The sequence below is a fragment of the Podarcis vaucheri genome (genome assembly GCF_965113315.1).
Source record: "Podarcis vaucheri genome assembly, chromosome: 5".
In the NCBI taxonomy this organism is placed as follows: Eukaryota; Metazoa; Chordata; class Lepidosauria; order Squamata; family Lacertidae; genus Podarcis; species Podarcis vaucheri.
In genome coordinates, this window is record NC_138763.1 from 7328208 (window position 1) to 7351856 (window position 23649).

General features: G+C 41.5%; 3 protein-coding genes across 4 annotated transcripts in view; 1 reads left to right on the forward strand and 2 right to left on the reverse strand.

The window, feature by feature from the left end:
* Nucleotides 1-23649, reverse strand: part of LOC309533158 (cytochrome P450 2J2-like) — a 283269-nt gene that overhangs the window by 161965 nt on the left and 97655 nt on the right. The gene's annotated exons all lie outside the window — the stretch shown is intronic.
* LOC309533176 (cytochrome P450 2J5-like) overlaps nucleotides 1-23649 on the reverse strand; it is a 317301-nt gene that overhangs the window by 159087 nt on the left and 134565 nt on the right. The window lies entirely within an intron of this gene.
* Nucleotides 20221-23649, forward strand: part of LOC309533172 (cytochrome P450 2J2-like) — a 196926-nt gene continuing 193497 nt past the window's right edge. Inside the window, exons 1-2 of one of the 2 annotated variants that reach the window (XM_082224379.1) lie at nucleotides 20221-20493; nucleotides 22386-22548. In XM_082224379.1, coding sequence (XP_082080505.1) covers nucleotides 20326-20493; nucleotides 22386-22548 — 331 coding nt within the window. In that variant the 5' untranslated portion in view covers nucleotides 20221-20325. The remainder of the gene's footprint in view (nucleotides 20494-22385; nucleotides 22549-23649) is intronic. The other variant, XM_082224378.1, reaches the window with a different exon arrangement.

A 23649-nucleotide genomic window follows, 5' to 3' on the forward strand; every position in this document is an offset into this window, starting at 1 on the left:
AGAGATGAGCCAGGCTAGTGAAGGAGCCAGGGTGTCCCCCCTTCTGCTGCAACAAGCTCCCCTCTACCGGTGTCTTCCAGGACCAGAAGAGGGATGAAGAGGGAGGAGCAGAGAAGGGTGCATCAGTGGAGTCTTAGATAGCATGGAAAGGACCTGGGGAAGGAAGAGAGCTAAACAGCTGTGGGAAGAAGGGGATGTTCACCCTCCACAACCGCCTCATGGGGGCAAGACCTACTGAAAAGAATTGCTGTGGCCTGGCACCTGTGAGCAGGCCTTGCTTCTTCTAATACTCTAATTATTCTAATAAGAGTTATCTTCTTCTTGTTGTTGTTGTTTAGTCATTTAGTTGTGTCCAACTCTTTGTGACCCCATGGACCAGAGCACGCCAGGCACTCCTGTATTCCATTGCCTCCCGAAGTTTGGTCAAACTCATGCTGGTAGCTTCGAGAACACTGTCCAACCATCTCGTCCTCTGTCGCCCCTTCTCCTTGTGCCCTCCTTTTCCAGGGAGTCTTCTCTTCTCATGAGGTGGCCAAAGTATTGGAGCCTCAGCCTTCACGAGCTGTCCTTCCAGTGAGCACTCAGGGCTGATTTCCTTAAGAATGGATCGGTTTTATCTTCTTGCAGTCCATGGGACTCTCAAGAGCCTCCTCCAGCACCATAATTCAAAAGCATCAATTCTTCGGTCATCAGCCTTCTTTATGGTCCAGCTCTCACTTCTATACATCACTACTGGGAAAACTATAGCTTTCAGTATACTGCCTTTGTTGGCAAGGTGATGTCTTTGCTTTTTAACAGGCTGTCTAGGTTTGTCATTGCTGTTCTCCCAAGAAGCAGGAGTCTTTTAATTTCGTGACTGCTGTCACCATCTGCAGTGATCATGGAGCCCAAGAAAGTAAAATCTCTCACTGCCTCCATTTCTTCCCCTCCTATTTGCCTGGAGGTGATGGGCCCAGTGGCCATGATCTTTGTTTTTTTGATAAAAAAAATTCCTTCCTGTAGCACCTTAAAGACCAACTAAGTTAGTTCTTGGTATAAGCTTTCGTGTGCATGCACACTTCTTCAGATACACTGTTTTTTTGATGTTGAGCTTCAGACCATATTTTACGCTCTCCTCTTTTACCCTCATTAAAAGGTTCTTTAATTCCTCCTCACTTTCTGCCATCAAGGTTGTGCCATCTGCATATCTGAGGTTGTTGATATTACTTCCTTTTTTTAAATATAATTTTTTATTGGTTTTACAAAATTTTTAGAACAATACAAACATACAAAAAGACATACAAACACGTATAGTTTCATAACTTTTTTTTCATAAACCTTGTTTCTCAGACTCCCCCATACCTCCCCTTTCTGCATCAAAATGTCCAAAGTTTTCCAGCAACTTCCAAGTAGTTCTGTCAAACATATGTCTTCTTAATCTTTCCTTCAATCTAATATTATATCGCTGTAACCCTTTCTTTCTCAAAACCTCGACATTCTAACATCCATCAAGTTTATAATAGTCCTTAAGATAGATTTTAAATTTCTTCCATTCTTCTTCTGCCGTCTCCTTCCCCTGGTCGCGGATTCTGCCAGTCATCTCAGCCAGTGTCATATAGTCCATCACTTTCATCTGCCATTCTTCCAGAGTGGGTAGATCTCTCACTGCCTCCATTTTTTCCCATCCTATTTGCCTGGAGGTGATGGGTCCAGTGGCCATGATCTTCGTTTTTTTGATGTTGAGCTTCAGACCATATTTTACGCTCTCCTCTTTTACCCTCATTAAAAGGTTCTTTAATTCCTCCTCACTTTCTTCCATCAAGATTGTGTCATCTGCCTATCTGAGGTTGTTGATATTTCTTCTGACAATCTTAATTCCGGCTTGGGATTCATACAGCCTTTCGCATGATGAATTCTGCATATAAGTTAAATAAGCAGGGAGACAATATACGGTAATTGGTAATTACATTTATTGTGATGATGGGTTTCAAGAGTAACTCTCACTGGCTTGAAATCAACAGGGGAGCAGAATTTGTAAACTAATGGGAGGCCAGAGCAGGGAAACTGGGGCGAGTAGAAAAGAGGCGCGTAGGTGTTTGTGTACAGCATACTAACAGCTAACGAATATTGCACCATATACAAGTCTTTAAGTACATGTGGGAGGATTATAGAGAACATAATCCCACTTAAGAGTAGACATGATGAAATTGCCTGACATGACTAATTTAGTTTCATTAATTCCAATGAGTGTACTGTGAGCATGATCTTACATAAATAAGCCCCAAAGATCCCAAATTTTGTTGCAGGACTTGCTGCTTCTGTCTCTCCTGTGATTGAATCACAATAGGTTCAGAATCCCCCAAGTGGATCAGGTGTCTATTCCTCATCAGCAGAAGCGTGTAGAAACCTTTTTGAAATTATGATTTAATCATAGACATATGTTACAGCTCAATTGCCAGGGATTAAAAGAATAATATCAGCACCAATCATTCTGTGTGACTTCAAAGAGCAAGAAGGCATGGCAGGAAGCCTGAGGAGCAAGTGCAGAATGTTAATGAGAGATAAAGCACTGACTCCTTTCCCAGTCGGAATTTCCCGCTGGATATCTTTTTTAATTAAGTGTGGCTAGTCCTCATGCCATCATATGACACATTAGTTGGGGTGTATGAAAACCTGGCTTCAGCACATGTGGAGATTTGGTTGATTATGACATCTCTAAGAAGCACAAAAGACTGCTTCTCTCGGCAAGCTCTTCCAACATCTTTTGGGCACAGACACATGTAGCAAAGGCTCCTCCAGAAAACTTTTTGATTACACATTCATCATAATTTGTGCTCATAATAATCTCAAGATGGTTACATCCAACTCCATTTTCAATAATATTTATGCCTGCAAAGATTTTGAGGTGGTCATACAGTTTCATTTCCATTCTATCACATCCTTTAACTTTCTACTGAAAACTACATATGCACAGTCTTCTTTTTGTTGCACTTTTGCAATAGATATAGTTTCCCCAGACAGCAATAATGCGGGAGTGTTCAGGAAGCATTACAGAAGAACTAACAAAGCGGAATATTCTTCTCAAGAATATGGCGCAGAATTCACCCTCAATAAAATCCCGCCTGGTTGAACCAGTAGAACTAGTAACTGGTTGACATTATACATTCTATCCTTAAAAACGGTGTGGGGAAAATTGGCTGAATTGGGTTTGTTTGCTGAAACTTTTCAGCATACTGACTAAAACAAATAAATAAATAACCAAAATAAAAACAAAGAAAGGAAAAGAGAGAGAGAGAGAGAGAGAGAAATGCCAAGCCCTCTCTCAAAGATACGTCTTAACTCTTGTCTCACACAGAAGGGAGTGGCTCCCAGCTCTCACCTGGGTGCTTCCCTTTCTTCCCCCAGTCTCCCACCCTGCCTCTCACACAGGGTCTTTCACTGGCCAGATATCAACTTCATGTGTGTATTCAAAATATTCTAAATGTTCATTCCAGTATGAGTCAAGAATAGTCCTCTTCCAATCCAGGATGATGACTTTATCTCTCCGGCCCCCCCCCCAAAAAAAATTCCAACCTTTCCTCCATATTTGAAAACAATAAATCCTTCATTTTTATTTAAACAGGAAACTCTCCACTGTAGTCATTTATTTTAAAAAAATCCATAGTTATTTACTTGTTGTATATTCATTATTTTACACCCGTGTTTATATCTTGCAATTCCATTTCCTGTAGGGAAATTTATCAAGAGAAAAAGAAAAGAACTTCCATTTCTACCACTTCCATTCTTTTCCCAATAGGGTCACCAGAAGCTTGATAGGTTTTTCCTCTAAATTCCCTCCAAATTATACCCAAAATCCTTTCTGCATTATCTTGTAATTCTCTGCTTTAGAGAGACTAAGCAGCTCTTACATGCAAAGGCATGAACTTCAGTAAACATGGTTTGTTCTGAGATGGCAACTTTTCACATTGATTTCTGTAAGTCATTAATTCTCACTGATTTTTCGTAGGTATTTTATTTTCAAATGGTCACACCTGGAGGCAACAAAGACAGTTTGGTGTAGTTACTATGTGGAAGCTGGGGCTGGGGAAGAAAGGCATGGAGCACCAAATAGCAGAGGAGGCCCATCAGCTCATGGAAGTTTTGCACGTTTGCACGTTCAAAGGGTATGTGATGCTCAGTGATGGTGCTGAGCTGGCATATGAAGATTTATTTGTGTACTACCTCTGTCCATTTTAGAAAGGAATGTGATATGTTTTTCTTGGTTCCTAATGGAGATCCCAGCAATTTCTCTTGAGCACCATGAACTCCCACTCTCAGTATGAACAGGAGCAGCTGAGCTAACATTAGTATAACTTTATTTTGCAGGACAACCACTTGACCCCTCCATCCCCATCGCTAATTCAATCTCCAACGTGATATGTCCTGTGGCTTTTGGGCACTGGTTTGCTCTTGAAGATGAACGGTTCCAGAAGCTGATGGAAGCCATGGATTTTATTTTTATAATGAATGATTTTAGAATGTTGTTTATGTTGTACTTTGTACTGTTTTATTGTTGTTAGCCGCCCTGAGCCCGGCTTCGGCTGGGGAGGGCGGGATATAAATAAAATTTATTATTATTATTATTATTTTGTCATAAAAATTAAGTAGCTTTTGGCATATCGTGAGTAGTTGTTTTCATTTCTCCTAAGCCAAACAGGTCCCCCTGAATACCACAAATCAGAGCCTTAATACCACAAATCAATATTTTGGAATCCATTATGATAGAGGATAGAGGGTTGAAGAAGTGACATCAGGTTTAAATTGACTTGAGATAAGGGCCACTTACTATCTCTCCGCCTGCTCAATTTCTTATGATTATCATTGAGATAAAATAAAATAAAAAGCATGAGTAAGAAGACTTTGTCCACCACAGAGGACTCTTTGGACTTCCGGTTCGGCGCCAGCGCTAATGGCTGCTCCCTCTCCGAGCTCCGGAGAGAGGACGGCTCTGCGAGTTCGGGTCTGACCCGCTACGGCAAGCGGGGGACCCCTAAAATCACAGGAACGGAGCCTGTGAACAAGGAGATTCGGTGGGCACCTGAAGCGCCCCCCTTTACCGCAGAAAGAGCCTTTTTAAAGGCTCCGGAACGACAACGGGGAGCGCGGTGCTGAGAATCGCTACCCAGCCCGCAGGGTGAAGCCGCGTCGCCATTAGTGGAGAGCGCCGATTCCCTTCCTGAATAATTTGGACAAAAAAGACCCGTGAGTAAGATTGAACCTCTATTCGTGTCAAAACTACTTGAAATTAGGCTGAAAACGGGAAAGGCGAAAATTAAGGAAGTCTGCCTTCCCCCGACTGCATGACAATTAAAGCAACGAAAGTTACTAAGCTGCATCCGTATGGGATATTGTCTTTAACTGCTTGAATCCGACATTTGGACTTTGACTATCCCCTCTAGCTTGCAGGGCAGAGGGGAGGAAAAAGTGATTTTATAAGCTGCATGACCAATTTAAAGGAAAAGGAAACTCTCTGCAGCCTCCAACCTGGCACAAACTGCTTATAAAACAAAGGAACACTGAACTGACTTTAGACTCCTGTGAAAGTAACAAAGTGGAAGTCTCATTGCTTACTTGTTACAAAGTTTTGGGACTCTGTGGACACAATATATCAGGGAAGGCTGGGACTCTATCTATTGGGAAAGTGTTGCAATATACATATAGAAGCCTCCTGATAAATTTGCTTTTTAAATACTCTTTGTCTTTGTTTGCGGACATTTTGATTTGCTCCCTCTAGAGGGTAAATTAAAGTTGCTACGCTTTGGGACAGTGGAATTTTCCTTTAGGAGAAGGCTCTCGTGGGAAACGACCTTGGGATATGAGTGGCCCAGCAGACGAGATAAGCACGAGAGCCAAGACAAGGCAATATCAACAACAGCTACAGCAACACAAGAAAAGAGGCTCGATCTCAGGTATAACCCCTACAGTGACAACAGGACAAGAAAAAGGTACAGCAGTCTCCATGGATGCAGTGTCGCAAGCCCTTCTTAAGATAAACCAATCTCTGGAGAATCTAACAAAGCAGACGGCAGAAAATACCAAGAAATTGACAGAGAATTCACAGAAATTGACAGATTTAACAACAAGACTTGACCTGAATACAGAATCTATAAACAGGCTTACGCAAGAAAATTCTGCCACACGCCAAATTGCGGAGGAAGCCAGAACTATTGCTGGAGAGACCCAGGAAAAATTAGAACCGATTGCCAGGAAGGTCTATGACCACGACGCAACTCTGGCATTGTGGGAACTACAAAGAAAAGAAAGGAATTTGAAATTACGATCAATTCCAGAGGACGAAGGAGACAATCTTACGGACTTTTTAACGAAAGAGTTTGCTGATGCCTGGGAAGATCTAGAGGAAGACGAATTTAAAATCACAACAGCATTTAGACTGGGCAGAAGACAAAACAGAAAGGCACCGAGAGACTGTTTGATTACCTTGAGATCGAAGGAGGAAAGAGACAAAATTTTAAGACTGCATTTTGAAAAGGCCTTACAAATTGGGAACTCACCGATACAGATCTTTAAAGATATTCCTAAACATATTTTGGACTTGAGAGCTTCTTATAAGGATTTGGTCTACCTGTTGAAGAAGAACACCATTCTCTTCAGGTGGGAATTTCCACAGGGACTGTCTTTTGACTATAGGGGGAAGAAGGTGAAAATAAAGACGATACAGGATAAAGACAGGTTCCTGCAAAGAAATCAAGAAGATTTACAGAAAGGAACTGTAGACCCAATTGCTGAGCAAAAGAGTGTAATAGACATCTTGAACCTTTCGTTTGGACAGAACCTCCCACCACCAACAGAGGAGGAACAACAATTGGGAGCTGTTGGAGGAATACCAGAAAAATAACAAGATGGCCCTGCAATTCCTTAGCTGGAATTGTAATGGGATGAACATGCCTTTGAAGAGACGACAAGTATTCCATATTTTGTACAGAGAACAACTGGACTTGATTTGCTTACAGGAAACTCATATAACTAGAGCCCACAGGAGACTGCTTATGAATAAAAAATTGGGACAAGAATTTATTTCATCGGACAAAGTGAAAAAAAGAGGAGTTGTGATTTATGCAAAAGAGAAGTGGGCCCCAAAAATGATGTTCAAAGATGAACAAGGAAGATATTTAGCGGTGGAGATACAGGTACAAGGAGAAAAATTTTTGATAATTGGGATCTATGCACCAAATGAAGGCAAAGCAGAATTCTTCAAAAAACTTCATGAAACTTTGATGGATTATTTGGAATATAATATGATAATTATGGGAGATATGAATGGTGTAGTTTCTACAAATATGGACAAGACACAAAGACTGACACTTACTAAAGAAGGGAGACTCCCTAAGACTTTCTTCGAAATGACTGAAAATATGGACTTAATAGACATTTGGAGAACAAGGAACCCTCTTGAAAGAGAGGGAACCTTTTTCTCCCAAGCAAAGATGACCTGGACCAGAATCGACCAAATATGGGTTACTAGTGGAATGGCTCCGAAGATTAAGAAGGTAGAAATCTGCCCAAAAACCTGTTCCGACCATAACGCCGTGAAGATGGAAATGAAATTTACAACAACTGGTCAGTTTAGATGGAGAATGAATGACACCCTGTTTCGAGATAGAGAGATCCACATGAAGGCCCAAAAAACTCTAAAGGACTATTTTGAAATCAATCTAAAGGGCGATGTGGAAAAAAGAGTGATCTGGGACGCAAGTAAAGCCGTGATGCGAGGGTTTTTGATTCAACAAAATTCAATAAAGAAGAGAAAGCAGAATGAGAAAAAGGAAAAAATTCTGGAAAAGATAAAAGAAGGAGAGAAAAAATTAAGATCAAAACCAAAGTCCCAGGAGATTTTGAGGGAGATTAAGTTGTACCAAACACAATATATGGAATTGATGAACCAAGAGATAGAGTGGAAAATAAAGCAAATGAAACAAAAGACATTTGAGTCGGCAGACAAATGTGGTAAACTTCTGGCATGGCAACTTAAGAAAAGACAGAAACTAAATACAGTCACGAGTTTAGAAGTGGATGGAAAGATTATATCTAAACCCAATGAGATAAGAAATTGTTTTGTGAGTTATTTTAAAAAACTTTATTCCCAAGGACTACAAAATGAAGAGGAAACAGATAAATTCCTTAATAAATATGGATTACAAAAAATCTCTCATCAAAGCAAGGTGGATCTAAACCAGAGAATAACAGAACAAGAGATAGAGGGTGCCATTCAGGACATGCAACTGGGCAAATCTCCAGGGCCAGACGGACTGACTTCCAGATATTACAAATCTTTAAAGGAATGGTTGATACAACCGTTAAAGGACGTCTGTAATGAGATCTTAGAGGGAAAAAAGGCACCCGAATCGTGGAAAGAAGCATATATTTCACTCATACCAAAGACAGAGACTGAAAAGACTCAACTGAAGAACTACCGCCCAATTTCGTTACTCAATGTGGATTACAAAATTTTTGCAGACATTTTAGCAAAAAGATTTAAAAGAGTACTGATGGAGAAGATTCACAGAGACCAAGCAGGCTTTCTCCCAAAGAGACACCTCTCAGACAATGTTAGGAATATAATAGACATTTTGGAAAAGTTAGAGGTGAACATAAATACTAAAGCAGTTTTGATATTTGTGGATGCGGAGAAAGCCTTTGACAATATTTCGTGGAGCTTTATGAAAAAGAATCTTCATGGGATGGGGGTAGGACAAGGATTTGAGAATGGTGTGGGTGCAATATATTCCGAACAAAAAGCTAAGTTGATTGTAAATAATGTAATAACTGAGGAACTTAAGATAGAAAAAGGAACACGACAGGGGTGCCCAATTTCTCCATTGCTTTTTATTTCAGTCCTGGAGGTGTTGCTGAACATGATTAGAGAGGACCAGCAAGTCAAAGGTGTAAAGGTCGGAACTAAACATTATAAGTTAAGAGCGTTCGCAGATGACCTTGTATTGACCTTGCAAGAGCCAAACACTAGTACAAAAAGAGTGTTGGAAATAATCCAACAATTTGGACAGGTAGCTGGATTTAAATTGAATAAACAAAAAACTAAAGTCTTAGGGAAAAACCTAACAGATATGGAGAAGAATAAGTTTCAAGAAGAGACAGGTCTGATGGTGGTTAAGAAGGTGAAATATCTAGGGGTTAACTTAACATCTAAAAATTTGAATTTGTATAAGGACAACTATGAAAAATGTTGGTCAGAAATTAAAAAAGATCTAGAAATATGGTCAAATTTGAGATTGTCAATGTTAGGCCGAATTGCAGTGATTAAGATGAATGTATTGCCTAGAATGTTATTTTTATTTCAAACTTTGCAGATTATTGACAAGATGGACTGTTTCAAGAGGTGGCAGAAAGACATTGCGAAATTTGTCTGGCAGGGCAAAAAGCCCAGAATAAAGTATAAAATATTAACAGATGCAAAAGAAAGAGGGGGATTTGCCCTGCCGGACTTAAAATTGTACTATGAAGCAGCAGCATTCTGCTGGCTGAAAGAGTGGATGCTCCTCGAGAATACAGATATCTTGGATTTAGAAGGTTTCAATAATGCATTTGGCTGGCATGCATATCTATGGTATGACAAAATCAAAGTGCATAGTGCCTTTAAAAATCATATTGTAAGGAAAGCGTTGTTTAATGTTTGGATGAGATATAAAGATCTGTTGGAAAACAAAACCCCTAGATGGTTGTCACCCTTAGAGGCTAAGGCCCACAAGAAAGTCAATATGGAGGTCGGATGGCCAAAGTATTGTGAGATTTTAGAACAGGATGGAGAGAAACTGAAATTAAAGAGCCATGAAAAACTAAAACCCAAAGTACAAGATTGGCTCCACTATTATCAAATAATGGAGGTTTTTAAACAAGACAGGAAAATTGGCTTCCAGGTGGAAAAATCAAAACTTGAGACAGAATTGTTAGAACCCAATACTAAAAATTTGTCAAGAATGTATAACCTGCTGTTGAAATGGAATACACAAGATGAAACAGTTAAATCAGCTATGATTAAGTGGGCACAGGACATTGGTCATAATATTATGTCTGCTGACTGGGAAAGGTTGTGGAACACCGGTATTAAATTTACGGCATGTAGTGCTTTAAAGGAAAATGTGATGAAAATGATTTATAGGTGGTACATGACCCCAGTTAAGCTAGCAAAAATTTACCATTTGCCTGATAACAAATGTTGGAAATGTAAGGAAACTGAAGGTACTTTTTATCATCTTTGGTGGACATGCCCGAAGATTAAGGTTTTCTGGGAGATGATATATAATGAAATGAAAAAGGTATTTAAATATACCTTCCTTAAGAAACCAGAGGCCTTTCTCTTGGGCATTGTCGGCCAATTGGTGCCAAAAAAGGATAGAACTTTTTTCATGTATGCAACAACAGCAGCAAGAATACTGATCGCAAAGTATTGGAAGACACAAGATTTACCCACCTTGGAAGAATGGCAGATGAAAGTGATTGACTATATGACATTGGCGGAAATGACGAGCAGAATTCGTGACCAGGGAAAGGAGACTGCGGAAGAAGACTGGAAGAAATTTAAGACTTATCTTAAGGACTACTATAAACTTGATGAAGTTTAGAATGTCGAGATTTTATAGAGAGAAAGGGTTGCAGTAATATAAGATTAGATTAAGAAAGGACTATGATGAATTAGGACGGGAAAAAACATTTATAAGTTGCTATAAAATTTTGACATGAGGATGCAGAAAGGGGAGGTATGGGGAAGTCCGAGGAAAGAAGTTTATGAAAGGACATTATGAAATTATATTTGTTTGTTTGTCTGTTTTCTTTATGTTTGTTTGTTATAAAAACCTGTGTAAAACCAATAAAAATTTTATAAAAAAAAAAAAAGAAGAAGTGACATCAGGTTTAAATTGACTTGAGATAAGGGCCACTTACTATCTCTCCGCCTGCTCAATTTCTTATGATTATCATTGAGATAAAATAAAATAAAAAGCATGAGTAAGAAGACTTTGTCCACCACAGAGCACTCTTTGGAGGAACAATGGGATAAAAATGGAACATTGACCTTCAGAACAGGTCATCTAGACCCCACCAAAGGGGACAGAGGTGAGCAAATTAATCTTTTCACTACGGGAATTACGTACTTTTGTTGCCATCATGGAAAACTAAATGTGTCTACTCTCTACTGACTTAGCAGTCGCAATGATGATGGTGCCTATAGTGAGGCCCCTGCTGCCAAAACCTTGGCTGGAATATTTTTAATGAAAGAGAGACTTGCAACTTAAGCATTGTCCCTACTGCTAAGGAAAGCAGCTCCCTCCTGTATGACCCAACTAAACTCTTTTTCCAAACTTAAGTTCAGTTTTCCACATTTCTACATCCCTTCCGGATCTTTTTTGAAAAAGTACTAATGAAACTTCATCAGAATTTTAGTGCTAATTTCTCCAAATGCACACACATGTGTGCAATTTTTCCTGAAGCAAGGCCTGAGTGTTATTTTCCACTATTGTATGCATTTTTAGGCACACATGACCATATTATTTGCATTTCCAATTTTGTATGCATCACTTGACTAGGAAACTACAGACAACTTTATATCAGTGTTCTAGGCACATTTGAAACAAGGAATTTCATTAGTGTGAGCAGTTTCTGACTTCTGGGCACAGTTCTAAGCCTAAAATTTCCGATTAAAACTGCAGAGTGGAAGGAAAGGAGGACCTTTTTCTGCCTCCTCACTTCCAGCCACTTCCAGGTGGAATCTTCTTTCTTGTAGTTTGGATCCATTGCTCCGTGTCCGCTTCTCTGGAGCAGCAGAAAACAACCTTTCTCCCTCCTCTCTGTGACATCCTTTTATATATTTGAACATGGCTATCATATCACCCCTTGACCTCCTTTTCTCCAGGCTAAACATGCCCAGCTCCCTTATCCGTTCCTCATAAGGCATCGTTTCCAGGCCTTTGACCATTTTGGTTGCCCTCCTCTGGACACTTTCCAGTTTGTCAGTGTCCTTCTTGAACTGTGGTGCCCAGAACTGGACACAGTACTCCAGGTGAGGTCTGACCAGAGCACAATACAGTGGCACTATTACTTCCCTTGATCTAGATGCTATACTCCTATTGATGCAGCCCAGAATTGCATTGGCTTTTTTAGCTGCCGCATCACACTGTTGGCTCATGTCAAGTTTGTGGTCAACCAAGACTCCTAGATCCTTTTCACATGTACTGCTCTCAAGCCAGGTGTCCCCCATCTTGTATTTGTGCCTCTCATTTCCCCCCCCCCAAGTGCAATACTTTACATTTCTCCCTGTTAAAATTCATCTTGTTTGCTTTTGCCCTGTTCTCTAATCTGTCAATGTTGTTTTGAAGTGTGATCCTGTCCTCTGGGGTGTTAGCCACCCCTCCCAGTTTGGTGTCATCTGCAAATTTGATCAGGATGCCCTTGAGTCCATCATGCAAGTCGTTGATAAAGATGTTGAATAAGAACGGGCCCAAGACAGAACCCTGTGGCACCCCACTAGTCACTCTTCTCCAGGATGAAGAGGAACCATTGATGAGCACCCTTTGGGTTCGGTCAGTCAGCCAGTTACAAATCCACTGAGTGGTAGCATAGTCAAGACCGCATTTTACCAGCTTCTTTACAAGAATATCATGGGGCACCTTGTCAAATGCCTTGCTGAAATCAAGGTAGGCTACATCCACTGCGTTCCCTTCATCTACCAGGCTTGTAATTCTGTCAAAAAACGAGATCAGGTTAGTCTGACATGACTTATTTTTCAGAAATCCATGCTGACTATTGGTGATCACAGCATTCCTTTCTTGGTGCTCACAGACTGTTTGCTTAATGATCTGCTCCAGAATCTTCCCTGCTATTGATGTCAGACTGACTGGGCGGTAATTATTTGGGTCCTCTCTTTTCCCCTTTTTGAAAATAGGGACAACATTTGCCCTCCTCCAGTCTGCCGGGACTTCGCCTGTTCTCCAGGAATTCTCAAAGATGACTGCCAGTGGTTCTGAGATCACATCTGCCAGTTCTTTTAATACTCTTGGATGGAGTTCATCTGGCCCTGGAGACTTGAATACATCTAAACTAGCCTAGTATTCTTGTACTATCTACTTAGTTCTTCTGGGCTGTGTTTTCTTTGCTGAATCATTTGCTCCAAATTCTTCAGGTCAGGCATTGTTTTCTTTATCGGAGAAGACTGAGGCAAAGAAGGCATTGAGGAGTTCAGCCCTTTCTGTGTCCCCTGTTTGCATTTCACCATCTTCTCCTCTGAGTGACCCCACTGTTTCTTTGTTCTTCCTTTTGCTACGAACATACCCATAAAAGCCTTTTTTGTTGCTTTTAACCTCTCTAGCAAGCCTGAGTTCATTCTGTGCTTTAGCTTTTCTGACTTTGTGTCTACACGTGCTGGCTATTTGTTTGAATTCCTCTTTGGTGGTTTCCCCCCTTTTCCATTTTTTATACACATCCTTTTTTAATCTTAACTCAGTTAAAAGTTCTTTAGATAGCCACCCTGGCTTCTTTAAGCACCTTCCATGTTTCCGTCTCATTGGTATGGCCTGACGTTGTGCTTTTAGTATCTCCCTCTTAACAAACTCCCAGCCATCATGAACTCCCTTTCCTTTTAGTATTACTGTCCATGGTATCTCACCCAGCACTTCCCTAAGTTTTATGAAGTCGGCTTTCTTAAAGTCAAGAAATTGAGTCCTAGTATGCTTGGCTGCTCCTTTCCGCTGTATAGTAAACTTCAGAAGAGCATGATCACTCGCGCCTAATGATCCTTCCACTTCTACCCCACTAACCAGGTCATCAACATTGGTTAGGACCAGATCTAAAATGGCTGTTCCTCTTGTTGCTTCTCCCACTTTCTGGACAATGAAGTTGTCTGCAAGGCCAGTGAGAAATCTGTTTGACCTTAAGCTCTTGGCTGAGTTTGACATCCAACAAATATCCGGGTAATTGAAGTCCCCCATTACTACTATCTCCCTTCCTTTTGCATGCTTGGCCATCTGTTCCAGGAAGGCATCATCTATGTCCTCTGTTTGGCTTGGAGATCTATAGTAAACTCCCACAATGAGATCTCTGTTATTCTTCTCTCTGAGTCTAAGAGTCTAAGAGACTTTCTTAAGAATATTAGAGGGTCAGGTAGGGCAAGCATGGCTTTGTTTTTTACAGTATTCAGATGAGGACTAGACCATGTAAAAAATGAATGTAAGATTTTAGCTGCAGTTCATTCATTTTCAGCTTTGTATTCTTGTTATTAAAAAGGCACACCTAAACATTCCGTTGCTCCACCCATAATCTAGGTTTAAGGTGCCATTTAGCTCAGAGCTTTCATATCTCAGTTTCTAACACTGCATTATATCAGTCCAACTTTAATTTTCTAGCTCCTTATGTATTCAGAAAATGTAAGTAATTGATCTTTAATGAGAAAACAAGGAAGGAGAAAAAACATCCTTCTTCAAGGTTTAGTTTTTTGTGATGAAAGATCAGAATTACTTGACCTGCAAACTGGAAGATTTAATAAATACAATTAAAAATTTAAAAAATGGAGAAGTGTACATTTTGAATGATGGCTATCTTTCCCTTTGTGTATTAGGCAAATTTGCTTTTAAATGTGAACTTACTTGAATTCCCCCCACACCCACCTACCATAAAAGGCCACTAACTTGTTCCAGGAGGGATCCCCTGATTGTGCCCAGTTTTGGAATGATGCCTGGGAGCTGGGAAAATATTTTGAGCCATAGTTTTCTTTCACATTTTCAGCTAGGGATAATTCACAGAATCCAATCATTGTGAGATTCCAGAAAAGCGATGGACTCCTTTCTTCTTTTATATGCCTGTTGTCTTTGTCCATGGAGTTTTCTTGGCAGGGATACTGGAGTGGCTTGCCGGTTCCTACTCCAGGTGGATCACGTTTGGTCAAAACTCTCCACTATGACCTGTTCATCTTGGGTGCCCTGCTCGGCGTAGTTCATAGCTTCTCTGAGTTCTTCAAGCCCCTTCGCCACGGCAAGGCAGTGATCCATGAAGGGAATGATAGAATGATCTCGATACGAATCCAAGGCAGACCTTTTAACATCACAGTAATCCAAGTTTATGCACCAACTACTGGTGCTGAAGAAACTGAAATTGACCAATTCTATGAAGACTTACAAGACCTTATAGAAGTGACACCAAAGAAGGATGTTCTGCTCATTATAGGGGATTGGAATGCTAAAGTAGGGAATCAAGAGATAAAAGGAACAACTGGCAAGTTTGGCCTTGGAGATCAAAACGAAGCAGGGCAAAGGCTAATAGAGTTCTGTCAAGAGAACAAGCTGGTCATCACAAACACGCTTTTCCAACAACACAAGAGACGACTCTACACATGGACATCCCCAGATGGGCAACATCGAAATCAGATTGATTATATTCTCTGCAGCCAAAGATGGAGAAGCTCTATACAGTCAGCAAAAACAAGACCTGGAGCTGACTGTGGCTCAGATCATCAGCTCCTTATAGCAAAATTCAAGCTTAAACTGAAGAAAGTAGGAAAAACCACTGGACAGGTAAGATACAATCTAAACCAAATCCCTTATGAATACACAGTGGAAGTGAGGAACAGGTTTAAGGATTTAGATTTGCTGGACAGAGTGCCTGAAGAACTATGGGTGGAGGCTCGCAACATTATACAGGAGGCAGCAACTAAAACCATCCCAATGAAAAAGAAATGCAAGAAAGCAAAGTGGCTGTCCAACGAGGCCTTACAAATAGCGGGGGAGAGAAGGCAAGCAAAATGCGAGGGAGATAGTGAAAGATACAGGAAATTGAATGCAGATTTCCAAAGAATAGCAAGGAGAGACAAGAAGGCCTTCTTAAACGAGCAATGCAAAGAAATAGAGGAAAGCAACAGAATGGGAAGAACCAGAGATCTGTTCAAGAAAATCGGAAATATGAAAGGAACATTTCGTACAAAGATTACCATAATAAAGGACAAAAGTGGTAAAGATCTAACCGAAGCAGAAGACATCAAGAAGAGGTGGCAAGAATACACAGAGGAATTATACCAGAAAGATATGGATGTCTCGTACACCCCAGGTAGTGTGGTTGCTGACCTTGAGCCAGACATCCTGGAGAGTGAAGTCAAATGGGCCTTAGAAAGCACTGCAAATAACAAGGCCAGTGGAAGTGATGGTATTCCAGCTGAACTGTTTAAAATTTTAAAAGATGATGCTGTTAAGGTGCTACACTCAATATGCCAGCAAGTTTGGAAAACTCAGCAGTGGCCAGAGGATTGGAAAAGATCAGTCTACATCCCAATCCCAAAGAAAGGCAGTGCCAAAGAATGCTCCAACTACCGCACAATTGCACTCATTTCACATGCTAGCAAGGTTATGCTTAAAATTCTACAAGGAAGGCTCAAGCAGTATGTGGACCGAGAACTCCCAGAAGTGCAAGCTGGATTTAGAAGAGGCAGAGGAACCAGAGACCAAATTGCAAACATGCGCTGGATTATGGAGAAAGCTAGAGAGTTCCAGAAAGACATCTACTTCTGCTTCATTGACTATGCAAAAGCCTTTGACTGCGTGAACCACAGCAAACTATGGCAAGTTCTTAAAGAAATGGGAGTGCCTGATCACCTCATCTGTCTCCTGCGAAATCTCTATGTGGGACAAGAAGCTACAGTTAGAACTGGATATGGAACAACTGATTGGTTCCAAATTGGGAAAGGAGTACGGCAAGGCTGTATATTGTCTCCCTGCTTATTTAACTTATATGCAGAATTCATCATGCGAAAGGCTGGGCTGGATGAATCCCAAGCCGGAATTAAGATTGCCGGAAGAAATATCAACAACCTCAGATATGCAGATGACACAACCTTGATGGCAGAAAGCGAAGAGGAATTAAATAACCTTTTAATGAGGGTGAAAGAGGAGAGCGCAAAATATGGTCTGAAGCTCAACATCAAAAAAACGAAGATCATGGCCACTGGGCCCATCACCTCCTGGCAAATAGATGGGGAAGAAATGGAGGCAGTGAGAGATTTTACTTTCTTGGGCTCCATGATCAGTGCAGATGGTGACAGCAGTCACGAAATTAAAAGACGCCTGCTCCTTGGGAGAAAGGCGATGGCAAACCTAGACAACATCTTAAAAAGCAGAGACATCACCTTGCCAACAAAGGTCCGTATAGTAAAAGCCATGGTTTTCCCAGTAGTGATGTATGGAAGTGAGAGCTGGACCATAAAGAAGGCTGATCGCCGAAGAATTGATGCTTTTGAATTATGGTGCTGGAGGAGACTCTTGAGAGTCCCATGGACTGCAAGAAGATCAAACCTCTCCATTCTGAAGGAAATCAGCCCTGAGCGCTCACTGGAAGGACAGATCGTGAAGCTGAGGCTCCAATACTTTGGCCACCTCATGAGAAGAGAAGACTCCCTGGAAAAGACCCTGATGTTGGGAAAGATGGAGGGCACAAGGAGAAGGGGACGACAGAGAATGAGATGGTTGGATGGTGTTCTTGAAGCTACTAGCATGAGTTTGATCAAACTGCGGGAGGCAGTGGAGGACAGAAGTGCCTGGCGTGCTCTGGTCCATGGGGTCACGAAGAGTCGGACACGACTAAACAACAACAACCTTTCTTCTTCTTAATGAGAAACTAGTATGCAAGCCCTGAAGAATAATGCAGATTTTGTTTTTTAAAGTGCTAATCCAAAGCACAAACGGTGTGACCAAGCTTCCTCATGGTAATGGCAGCATTTCTGCTATCTCTCCTTTAGCTTTATGAAATGCTCCCATGGCTCATGAAACATCTCCCAGGGCCCCACAAGAAGGCCTTGTCCTGCTCAGAGATGATGATTTCATATGCAAAGGAGGAGATGGAGAAGCATAAGGAGAATCAGTCTCTGCATGATCCACAAGATCTCATTGATTTCTATCTGCTTCAGATGGACAAAGTATCTGAATTCTGCTCATCCAATGAATCATTATATTCCCTGTTATAAGTGAATACTAATCTCTTGCCTGGAAACCAGCATCTTTTTTCCTGAATCTCAGTTGCAAATGGCATTGAGTTCCCCCCAAATATTTCTCAAAGTCAATTTAGTTGCTAAAGTGGGTTGACATCCATCCATAAGCATCTATAGAAATGGCTAGGAAATGTGAGCTTAAAGGACTGGAAACTGAAGTGTGTTAAGGGCTCTTGCTTTGGAGCATTCCTTCTGTACATAAATTATTTTGGATTGATGTTCATCTGACATTCAAATGTGGACTGAAAAAACAGAAAATCCTAAACAAAATGCTCTTAAACTAGAGTATGACTTCAAATTCCTGTCTCATCCATCTTCACATACTAGAAAGGCCAAAATATATTTTCATCCTTCCCTCTTTGAACAATGCTTATCATGATGACAAACGAATGGTTAAATATGTTTAGTGTTAAGTACCATATTTCACCATAATTCTCACATTTTTATGCCAATTATTCTTTTCAAAAAAGGGGGGGTGCGACGATTATTGGTGAAAAACCAAAGCATGACCCTTAATCAAGGAAACAGTATTTATGAAGAAACATAATTATGTTTATATTGCTTATTAAAGGTAAAGGTAAAGGTACCCCTGTCCGAACGGGCCAGTCTTGACAGACTCTGGGGTTTGTGCGCCCATCTCACATCTATAGGCCGGGGGCCAGCGCTGTCCGCAGACACTTCCGGGTCACGTGGCCAGCGTGACAAAGCTGCATCTGGCGAGCCAGCACAGCACACGGAACGCCGTTTACCTTCCCGCTGGTAAGCGGTACCTATTTATCTACTTGCACCCGGGGGTGCTTTTGAACTGCTAGGTTGGCAGGCGCTGGGATCGAGCAGCGGGAGCGCACCCCGCCGCGGGGATTCGAACCGCCGACCTTTCGATCGGCAAGCCCTAGGCGCTGAGGCTTTAACCCACAGCGCCACCCGCGTCCCTATAATATTGCTTATTACTTGTTACTAACTGTTTTTGGTGTGATTAGGATGCACAGAATATGTGTGAACAGGTACAGGAAGGATAATAGGTAGTCTGAATTGGGGCAAGGCATTCTCATGCACGCTTCCAATGCCCTGTGACCATTATGTGGTGAATGCTTTGGGAATGATTTGAAAAAAGGAGCTTGACTATTATATGGTGGTGACCATTAGGCAGTGAAATATGTAGCACACATTTTGAATATCTGCTGCCAGAGTTTCCGTTGGATCCCTCTCTTCATGCCAGTATTGTGTTATTATGCCAAACCAAAGATCCTGAAATCTAGTACCAGCAGCTACCGCTGTAAATACAGGAAAATGTCTGTGGGTTTCTCATCATAACCAGCTATGAAGCAGAGGGCCGGTCCACCCACGAGGCAGGCTGTGACAGCTGCCTTGGGCAGTGGAATGCCAACAGGAGGCATCTCTGGGGGTGTGCTGCCTTGCCATCTGAAGAATTAGACGAGCGATCACAGATCTTTTCCTCATGACTATGAGAAAACATTTAAAGGGCTGTCCAGAACAAAGGTTCTTTATTATTGTTGCACTCAACAGGAAATGGGTTACCTCGGAGCAAAGAACTAGGGGCTGAGGTCCCTTCAGTGCCCCTCTAAAATATGTGAAGGGGCCTGGCTCCACCAAAGTTCATGGCAATTGCCATTCTAATGGTGGACGTGAGCCACATTATGTGATTGATTATGTGAGGTGGGGCTCACTTGCCCCCTTCCTCATATTTTATTCAAGTTGGCACCTCTGATGGATTGCAACTAGCAAGTGCTCTGTGGAAGTAGCAATTGTACTGCACTGTGGTTCGATTCAACTGCAGGTAGAAGTTTGTTGGCTTTTGCAATTGTAATGCATTTACTATCCTGGCCCTCATTGCTGGATTAATAAGAGCTTGAACTCAGAGTTCTTTCTGAAGGCTTTGAAGCCTACATCAGATTGGTACCTTCCCAAGGCACAGGTTACAAGGAGTAGAAATTCCATAAGAGGGAAAGATACCCATATTAAATACCAGATGACTCTCAGGGTACTGGAAGTAGATCACAGTCACTTGGGAGTTCAATGTGCCTAATATAAAGTACACTTTGTCTCATCTGCGTGACACATATCAAAATGATTATAGCATTTGATTGTACTAGTGTTTGACTGTATCACATTCCAAGGCTACTTGCAAATGGTGTCACACCCCTTTTTGCTTATTTGTTTTCAAAAACTGAGCATATAAAAACAGAGAATACTGCTGATGTCTTTGAGGGAAGCAAAGACTCCTTAGAGAAAGAGAGTTGAACCTGACCAGGCAACCTAGAAAGAATTAAGAAGAAAGAGACAGCCAGAGAAGGATGGAGATACGGGCACTTTTGATTGCTCTGCTGGTGCCTCTTCTGATTCTGAACTACCTGAAACAGCTCTGGTCACGCAGGCATTATCCTCCAGGTCCTCTCCAGCTTCCTCTCGTTGGAGCCATATGGAGGTTTGGATTCAAGATTCATCAAAATACTCTCGTTCAGGTAATTATTGCTTAGTAATAACTCAGTCTGATGCCAGCAATTATCTATTTCCCCCAACAATTATGATATTGAAACTTAAATAATAGCATGGGTTAAAATGGTAAATGCCATAAGCCTCTGTTGTCAGAAACTGTAAGCAATACAAATAATAGTAATAATATAAAGGATATTATTATTAATACTAAAAAGCACAAAACCATAAAAAAGTTTAAAATGTGCATTAAAAACTACTGATCAAAAATATTTATTGTATACTGTTAAACTGAGGAAGGAGGAGAGAACACCCTCAAAGGAAGAATGGTTTGTGAAAATCTTGGAATATGCAGAGATGGCAAAAATTGATAAAAGATACAAATTTAGAATCTTTTAAAGAAGATTGGAAAACCTTAACGGTCTATATAAAAAGTTATTTCCCATATGCAAAGACCACAGCGGGGTTTGAAGTGTAAGAAAACAGCAGAATATATTAAGAAACATGTTAGAGAGGATGAAATTAGATAAGATGGAACTTTAAAATGCAATTGTATGTAATTCAAGTTATAAACATTGATATTGGGTGAGTGGGAAATCACTTGTTTTGTTGAATTGGAATATAATTGTTGAGTAACAAATGTAACTTTCTATATGGAAAAAAAGAATAAAATATTATTACAAAAAAAAGACTGACCACATAGGTCCTCAGCATTCATTCATGACAGCCTCTCAACAGGTACTAACCTGCATTTGCTATTCAATTTCTGAAGCCTGGGGACATTTTCATCGTGTTTACTCCAACTAGAAGCACTTATAAAAAAAACAATTTAAATACCACATTCTTAACGGTTCTCTGCAGTAAACTCGGGTTTCCATATTTTAGGAAACCACAAAAATTGTGGTACTTTTTCCATTGTGTTGCTATACATCCGGGTGTTACCTGACATTTTGCCTGAAACCTGACCCAGTGCTCTAGTCCAGCCTATGGCAACCTGTTACCCACCATATGTTTTTGACTATGATGCCCATCTGCCCCAACGACCGTGGCCAACAGTCAACAATGATGGGAGTTGCAGTTCAAAAGCATCTGGTGTGCTACAGTTTCCACATCTCTGCACACAAAATAATTGTGACAAGGTCCTATTCTGGTACAGGAGGGCTAATCACTATGAAGTGCCTCTGCTGCTCCGATCCTAGGCCAAGGCAACATAGACGGCAGAGAGTAAAATAAATAAATAATAAATAAATAGAATTGTATTTATATCCCGCCCTACCCAGCTGATGGCGCTGTGGGCTAAAGCCTCAGCGCCTAGGGCTTGCCGATCGAAAGGTCGGCGGTTCGAATCCCCGCGGCGGGGTGCGCTCCCGCTGCTCGGTCCCAGCGCCTGCCCACCTAGCAGTTCGAAAGCACCCCCGGGGGCAAGTAGATAAATAGGTACCGCTTACCAGCGGGAAGGTAAACGGCGTTCCGTGTGCGGCTCTGGCTCGCCAGAGCAGCGTTGTCACGCTGGCCACGTGACCCGGAAGTGTCTGCGGACAGCGCTGGCCCCCGGCCAATAGATGTGAGATGGGCGCACAAACCCCAGAGTCTGTCAAGACTGGCCCGTTCGGGCAGGGGTACCTTTACCTTTACCTTTACCCAGGTGAAGCCAGGCTCAGAGCAGCTAACAACAATAAAAGCAGCACAGCATTCTAAAATCAATTCAAAATCTAATTAATGGCAACCATTGGGCTAGAGTTCTGTGAGGGTTGAAATGGAGGGAGGGAGGGGGAGGAGGGGGGAGAGATGATAGGAAGAGAACTGCACATAGTGAGAAGCTGCAGAGGTGAGGGAGACTGAAGCTCTCGTATTAAGTTGAAATATCCAACTGGATATTTGAATCCATCATTCCTCTCCTTTCTTTTGACCCAAATGGTAGCTGGGAAAGCAATATGGAAATATTTTCACCCTATGGATAGGACATCTACCCATTGTAGTACTGTCTGGATTCCAAGTAGTGAAAGAAGCGCTCATTGACCACTCTGAAGAATTAGACGAGCGACCAGAGACTCCTTTCCTTAGGAACATGGGAAAAGGAAAGGGTAAGTAGTGAAGAATAAGAATTTCTACTGGTATTTTCCCAAGAGAAAACATTTAAAGGGCTGTCCAGAACAAAGGTTCTCTATTATTGTTGCACTGCAGGAAATGGGTTACCTAGGAGCGAACAGCTAGGGGCTGAGGTCTCTTTAGTGCCCCTCTAAAATATGTGAAGGGGCCTGGCTCCGCCAAAGTTCATGGCAATTGCCATTCTAATGGTGGGTGTGAGCCACATCATGTAACTGATCATGTGAGGTGGGACTCACTTGCCCCCTTTGAGGCATTCTCAAAGTAAAGGAAGGATAGAACTCTGATTAATAAGAATACACACAGAGGCTTGAACCAGCAGGATTCTGGGAAGGGTGCACATAATAATCTCTCCATGCCTCCACTCCTCAGCCCAGGTCATTTTATTCACAAAAGAACTTTTACAGAGTGTTCGTAAGAACCAATCATATTTCTTCTGAACATTTCAACAAACCCCACGTGGGGAAAAGGTAAACTACCAAAACTAATTAAGCACACAGAACTACAAAGGAGTACATTTGGTAACCCCGGGAGGTGATAAACAAGCAATATACATGATAAGAAGGATGGCCAGGAGGACAGCGATCATTATCACCTTTATGTGAAACCTGTTTCCTGGCCCTAAGATCCTAAGATTAACATATCAGAAAAGCTACATCAAAGAAGTTTGCCCACTGTCTTTGATGACCCAGGAGCCTGCCTGTCTAAGCAACTGGGCTGTGCATGTGACTTGTGAAGAGAGAGAAATGGGCAGTAGAGGAACAGTAGAGGAAATGGCCAGAGATGCAGGCGGTTGTGGGATTTGATCAGAAATTATTGTCAATGTATCAAACCCAGTCAACACAATGCATTCATCGTGGACACAATGGCTTGATACATATTTTATAATTCCTCATAGTAATCCCACCTGACCCCACACTCTGGATATTTGCACTCCCACACCCTTCCTGATATTTTATTCAAGTTGGCACCCTGATGGATTGCAACTAGCAAGATTCAATGGCAGGTAGAAGTTTGTTGCCTGTTGTAATGCATTTACTATCCTGGCCCTCAGTGCTGGATGAAGAGCTTGAACACTG